Raw genomic sequence first — 7158 nt, forward strand, 5'->3', positions numbered from 1 at the left:
GAAGAGTATAGGTTTAGTCTGAGCCATTCCTTATAAATTATATTCCTTTTGTAATAGAAAGCGAGGTTTTTAAGAATGGCTTGTGTTTTTTTTTGTGTGTGTGTGTGTGTGTGTTATGTTGTGCATTTTTGTTATGCGTCGATTATGGATGATGGTACATTCGTGTATACATGTAATGTTCTTATTTAAATAATGCCTTTCAGTAGCCCATGCTACATTTGTGCTATTTTTTTTTATATGTTTGTCCTCGAACTCAAAAGCAAGACTCGTACTTTCACCATTACCTTTTTTTCACCTATTTTTCTCCCCAATTTGGTCACCTGCCAATTTCCACCCACCAAACTGCTGCTCATGCTGTGTCACAGGGTAGCGTAAAACACTCTGAGGAAAGGGCTACTGCTCTCTTCCCCATACATGAACTTACAAGCACCTATGTTTGGCTAGTGTCACTTTGATTGACAGGGGAGAGAGATTATGCCATCCCTCCCATCCACCTAGAGAGCACAGCCAATTTTGCTCCCTTGCCTTCAGGCCAAGGATGGCTGTGACATCATCAGGATTTGAACTTGTGATCTCCTGACGATAGGGCAAATGGTACTCGGGAGAGTCTGTTTAAATTGTTTACCATATTTTGTATTTGCTTCCCAAGCCTAGTTTAAGTAACATCCTAATACATTTGTGTCCTGAATAATCATGTGTTACTATCACGCATACCAAGCAGCATTGTGCACTAATTAGCTGATACTGTGATTCAATGCATGATTGACATAGCAGGATGAATGATTTGAGAAAAGAACAGCATTGTAATTAAGGATTGCTGGATGGCCCATACACACATACACTTGACATGCAAACAGGGAATAAACATCATGCATTAATATCAGCTGCTGCTTGCACTCAATTCATTTTCAAGCAGGGGAGAGTCAGATTGGCACCATGACTAGTCTTGGAGAGGAATTTCGTGCTTTGGCAATAGGTTTTGGAGAAAGTGATCTGGGATGCATTGTTACCATGCACACATGTGTGAATGCAGATCATGAATCAAACGCAGCTAATGGTAGGAAGAGTAGTACGACTGAACTTTCAGATGTAACAAAATATCTGAGACTACGGAAAGAATCCGCAAATAAGAGTAATGCCATGGTGTACAGCAGGGGTGATCAACTGGCGGACCAATATCAAAGTATTTTACTGTAGCAGAACCACGTCTAGTTTTAAACATGAACCAACATGCCATCTGTAACATATCCTCTATTGCGGCTCATCCAATCAAATGCATTTATGTCCATTGTTTAGCTGAAGTCAGCTTATTGGGGAAGGGAAGACTTTTCACAGACTATAAACATGACCGGACAGAGAAGACTTTTCAAAACAGATGCATCTTATCTGTTCAGAGTCCGTGCCTCTAGTCAAAAGTGGTCACATGAATCACCAATGTGAAACAAAACATAACCACTTTGGATTTGTGTTTTATTTTTAGCCATGAACGAATCATAAGTGGTTACGCATTAAAAGATAACGCATTAAAGAACTGTTGTGACCAATTATGTTAGTTGCTTAACCAGACCTTTGTAAGCAAGGAATTTTCACAAATCTGAGTTGAATACCCCTGGCATACAGCAAGATAAATAAATAAATTGGGATGGCCATGTAGTGTGCTGATTTCTTTTCTGTATAATGAATAGTGACTATTGACAAATTTGTGAACAGATTAGGATTTTGTCCTGAATGCACTGTGCATGTTCACACACATGCACATAAGCTTTCTGGAATGTGATGAGCGTAGCCTGTGTTAGTGCACTTAAGGGTTTATTTTTAAGACAACACCTATGCAAAACAACGCAGACCTGATCAGCTAACAAGTAAGAGTAGCGGAGAGAAAGAGTGGACTGTGCCTAAAGAGTGTGCGGTCTATCTTAAGGGGACAGACGCCCTGTTACTGAGAGTGCTGTATTCGATAAGTGGAGAGAGAAAGAGAGAGCTGATACACGGATACACTGGATTCCTCTCTGAGACATTCCTAGTGAAGGAGACTGGGGGGAGGGGGGAGGGGGGGGGTGGAATAAGGAGGGAGATGAGACTTAGTTCTTCGAGGTGGCAACATCAGCGTCTCCAGAATCTTGCTTTTCAGCCTTCTTGGAAACGGAGTTTTCGGACCCACCAATCGGTTTGTCCTCATCCTCTCCTCTCTCCTTCTTGGTGCTCTTGGTAGAGCTGGTATAGACACGGCTCTGGTAGTTGTAGCTCTGGGAGCCTGGAAATGAGTAGGTGATGCCCGTGCTTAGGCGGGTCTCCTCTCCTTCCAAAAGTTTCCTGGGAAAGGTATGACGAAAGAAAAAAAAGGAGACGGGTTGTAATGAGGGAGTAAGCATGTTGATAGAAAAATGTGTGTGTGTGTGTGTGTGTGTGTGTGTGTGTGTGTGTGTGTGTGTGTGTGTGTGAGGGGGAGGGGGATTTAACATGTAAGACAAAGGTGGGATTTCTCAATTATCAATATTCCTATGCAAAAGGATATAAAGAGTTTCTCTATTTACCTGTAAGCAGCAATCTCAATATCCAAGGCCATCTTGACATTTAAAAGGTCCTGGTATTCCCTCAAGTGACGAGCCATCTCGCTCTTAGTGGTCCTTAGCTCATTCTCCAGCTCACCAACTGCGTCCTGGTTGAGGACAAATTTAACCAAGCATTATTTGCACTAAAATAAAAATAAAAATGTTCAGGCTGTATCGCATATATTCAAATTTGAATGTCAGAAGCATTGCCTTAGACGAACGCCTTTGACACATTAGAGAGAGGGATATTTTAATTTGGGTGGGGCACATTAACCCCTTACACTCCCAGAACCCACAAGCAGGTCGAGGCATACATTTTTCACTCTCATAGTCAAATTTTCAGTGGAGTTACTGAATAATTCATAATAGTTACGGAGTAATGTGCTTTAGGATTAATCACTGAAAAAAAAATTACTGTAAGACTGATCACTGGCTTAAAATAATGTACTTGTTGTAGTGGATACTAAAATAGATACCACCTTTATCAGTGTTACATAAATAATTACAGCGCATACTTCAATATTAAACGTAGAACTTAAAAACAAAAAATAATATGAATGAAATAAGTATTTTCCAAGTTGTGAATACATTATTAGAATAAAAAACTTTTATTATAATAATGTAGAGAATAAATATAGTCACGCATTTGTCACAGGTTTAGTTGCTTTCAGGACCATGGACAGAGGAGAGGATTACTAGGATCACCCGTGTAGTGATTATTAATTTCCCTCTCGAAATCTATACGGACGCGGATTTAAAGATTTGTACAGGGTTTTTTTTGATGCAAGAAAATGATAACTCGTTTTATCTTACAAATGAGTCAGAAAGGTTTCAGGTCTTAACTAACCTGAAGGCCGACGACCTCGAGGTTGTGCCGCTCCTCCATCTCGCGGAGCTGCCGCTCCAGGGACTCGTTGGTGCCGCGCAGGCTCTCGATCTCGATGGTCCTGGACTGCAGCTGACGCCTGAACTCGTTGACCTCTTCACGGCTGGCGCGGATCGCCTCGTTGCTGCGGCTCGCCTGCTCGTTCAGGTCGGCGAACTTGGAGCGGTACCACTCCTCGGCGGATTGGAGGTTTTTAGAGGCGAGCGACTCGTACTGCGTGCGGATCTCCTTGAGAGCGGAGGTCAGATCCGGCTTGGTCACCTCGAGCTCCACGGACACCTGCGACGCCTGGATGACGCTGGTGAGCTCGGCCACCTCTTCGTCGTGCACCTTGCGCAGGAAGCCGATCTCGTCCAGCAGTGACTCGACCTTCCTCTCCAAGTCGAGTCGCGCCAGAGACGCGTCGTCTACATCCTTGCGGAAAGCCTGCAGCGTGCGCTCGGCCTCGTCGCGCCGGCGCGCTTCCTCTTCGCAACGCTCCTGCGCCTTGTGCAGCTCCTCTTCTGCGGCGTCGCGCTCCAGCGCAGCGCGCTCCCGCTCGGCACAAACCTGCTCCAGCTGCGCACGCAGCTCCCGGATCTCCTGTTGGTAGAGGTCGGAGAGACGCGACGGCTCCGCGTGACGCTGACGCAGCGCCGCAAGTTCGACCTCCAGCGCCTTGTTTTGCTGCTCCACGTGGCGCACTTTCTCGATGAACGAGGCGAAGCGGTCGTTCAAGCCCTGCATCTGCTCCTTCTCATTTGTGCGAACTATCTTGAGCTCGTTGCTCAGCGCGGTGCTCTGCGCGAAGTCAAACGTGTCCATCCCCATCGGAGAGGTCGATGATGGGAAGCCGGTGCGCCCGATGCGCTTATAGGAGCCCAGACTCGAGCTGGTGGTCCTGGACATAGACACGGACCGGTAGCCGCTTCGGGGGGCACTCATTCTGGACGGGGATGTCGAGAAACGCGGTGACTCTCCGAAAATCTTCCGGTAGGATGAAGAAGAATAGACATCGGATCCGTAACTCATTTTGGCTTTTGAGGATGTAAGGAGCGGAACTCAGGCTGCGGAGTGTCCCCCCCACCTTTTTATAGCAGCAGCAGGACCGTCCCAATCGATGTCACCCTGCTTATAGGCTGTATCTTCACACCCAGCTATCCGGCTGCAGATGTCTCAGTGGGAAACACGCCAAAAAACAAGCTCCTTTAACTTTTTCGAAGTGTTTCTGCTGGAAGTGATAGCGCGTTTGAGTCGCTTTATGAAGCCTGAGCAGGGGAGGCGGGATGGAACTGTCCGTTTTGGCGCAGTGCTGATGTAAGCAAGAAAAAAAAAATCCTCATCGCTCCTCTGTCTCTGTGGGGTCCATGAGGAACATCCATACAACGCCACCACCACCAGAGACATTTTATTAGATGAAAAGATGCCGCAGACTATCCAAAGACATTTATACATTCTTCAGTTGTAAAATAATATATATATTATTTTATTATATATTATTATATATAATAGCCTATCTAAAAAATGTCTAACGTATTCTGTAAGCAAATGTAGTTACACTGAAAATTAACCATTTTTATTCTTTCTTGATGTTATGAGATCATGTTCATCATCATTACTATTAATCATTAGACTATTATTCAAATATTGTTCTATTATACGTGGTTGGTTTGTGTTTGTGCTGGGTAAACATATTTAGGGTAGCTGTTGAGTTTTTCTTAAGGGCATACCTGAGTGATACGCAGTTATAATATAGTACAGTTTTGATGTTGCTATATTTAGCCATCAGACGCCAAAGCTGTGAAGTCATCGTCTGGGATGGAGAAAGTGTGACTGCGGTACACTGCTGCTCTCTGCTGGAGACCAGGTGCAATACACATACTAATCCTGAACAGAGACCCAGCTTTAAACACTTTATATGTCAAATTGTCTAGCTATTTTAATACTAAATACAGATGTTAGGGTCTCTCTCTCTCTCTCTCTCTCTCTCTCTCTCTCTCTCTTTCTCTGGGATCTCTACTAAAATGTAAAAGAATGGACTCCACATTAATGACATTTCTATTCTAAATGTCTGAATATCTAACACTAATCTGATAGAATTCAAACTTTTTTAAATGTGTTAACAAAAAGATCAGACAATTAGGCTATTATAACATTTTTATAACGAATTTAAACATGTTTATATCAGTTTAAATTATTATTGTTATACAATATTGAAATTATTGTTTAATGTTTCATTTAATATAGCCTATAAATTAATAAAGAACGAACATTTTAATTTTTTTGTTGTTGTAAATTTAGGCATAGTGTGTGATTATACCTAACAGACGACCACGCCCCCTGCTGTCATAGTCCCACCTATCAAGGCATATTATCTTCTCTCTCTTGTCACTTATTGTTGTTTTTGGTCACTCTATGTCTGTGAAGTCGCTTAGAGACAACATAATAGAAAGATTTAAATGAAATAATAGAATTTAATAATAAAATTATTTTCAATAAGTCTGTTACACATTTAAATTTAATGGAATATGGAGTGACGTAAGCACGCCTCAACACAATCTAAGCTCCGCCCACCACCACCTTTCTCTTCCCCTCTCATCCGTTGTATTATTATATTATTATATTATTATATTATTATGCCATGGCTCTCCCTGTCATCTTGGCCATATGTTTTTCTTTTGCCCTGATCTCTATGGTTTTTGGACTGGTTTCTTTACTATCATGTCCACTATTCTCAGAGTAGATTTAAAACCTTGCCCATTGATTGCTATATTTGGGATTCCTGATGCCTCAGTTCCATTAAGCTCTGCACAAAAAGATACGATCGCTTTCACATCCCTAATAGCAAGACGTTCCCTACTATTGCATTGGAAGTCTGCTAAATATCCATCCATCTCCCAGTGGCTAAAGGACGTGATGTTTAAAAAAAAAAAAAAAAATCGAGAAAATAAAGTATACGATGAGGGGTTGTACTGACAATTATTATTATTATTTTTTAAATAAATGGCAACCCTTTATGTAATATTTTATGGAGTTACAGACACTTCTCATTTGAATTTTTGTGCCTGTTCTTTACAATATATACATAACCAGGTATAGATATTGGTTAGCCATGATGAGCCTGGGTGGGGGTGTTTTGTTGATATCGTTGTTTTTCGTTTCTACACTATGTATGTATGTGTGTATATGTAAGTATAACAAAAAATGAGAATGGTATTGTTGCTATGTGACAGGAAGTTTGTTTTCTTTCTCAATAAAAATATTTTGGAAAGAAAAAAATAATTCTTAACCACGCCCCAACACGAGCTAAGCCCTGCCCACCACTGCCCCTTACCTGTTCCTCTTTTTTTCTATTACTCACTCTATGTTTATAAGATTGCTTTGACACTATATGCTTTGTAATTTGTGACAAAAAACTCTACTGAATATATTATATTACATATAAGTGTAACATTAAAAGTATGTGGCCTGATGTGACGTATAGCCACGCCCCCAACACATCCAAAGCCCCGCCCACCACCGCACGTATTTAGTCTTCTTCCTTCTATTAGTTATTGCGCACTCTTCTGTCAGTTCGCGCTAAATGTTCCGTAATTCCTGACAGAAAAACTAGATTCTACTCAATAACTCAATATAGATATATAATAAATGACCTAAACCTGCTCTTTCTATTTTATATTAAATGTAAGTGTATTAAAAGTGTGTGGCCTGACGTGCATATAGCCACGCCCGGACACAATA

The 7158-nt window shown here is 41.8% G+C and overlaps 1 protein-coding gene across 1 annotated transcript; it reads right to left on the reverse strand.

Moving 5' to 3' along the window:
- Positions 1–1688: 1688 nt before the first annotated feature.
- Positions 1689–4737, reverse strand: inab (internexin neuronal intermediate filament protein, alpha b). Its single transcript, XM_053615966.1, has 3 exons — positions 3400–4737; positions 2535–2659; positions 1689–2313 (listed from the first exon to the last, which is right to left on the reverse strand). Exons 1-3 carry the CDS (start codon positions 4447–4449, stop codon positions 2082–2084), a joined length of 1407 nt encoding a protein of 468 aa, XP_053471941.1. The 5' UTR covers positions 4450–4737; the 3' UTR covers positions 1689–2081.
- Between the last annotated feature and the right edge of the window lie 2421 nt (positions 4738–7158).

This window comes from Ictalurus furcatus, chromosome 26, assembly GCF_023375685.1.
Source record: "Ictalurus furcatus strain D&B chromosome 26, Billie_1.0, whole genome shotgun sequence".
Classification (NCBI taxonomy): Eukaryota; Metazoa; Chordata; class Actinopteri; order Siluriformes; family Ictaluridae; genus Ictalurus; species Ictalurus furcatus.

Excerpts from the sequence above, each read along its gene's own strand:
- inab (XM_053615966.1), bottom strand. The coding sequence starts at position 4,449 with ATGAGTTACGGATCCGATGTCTATTCTTCTTCATCCTACCGGAAGATT. Across the intron at positions 2,660-3,399 it reads TCGAGGTCGTCGGCCTTCAG|GACGCAGTTGGTGAGCTGGA; the intron begins GTTAGTTAAGAC and ends GTCCTCAACCAG. Across the intron at positions 2,314-2,534 it reads ATTGAGATTGCTGCTTACAG|GAAACTTTTGGAAGGAGAGG; the intron begins GTAAATAGAGAA and ends TACCTTTCCCAG.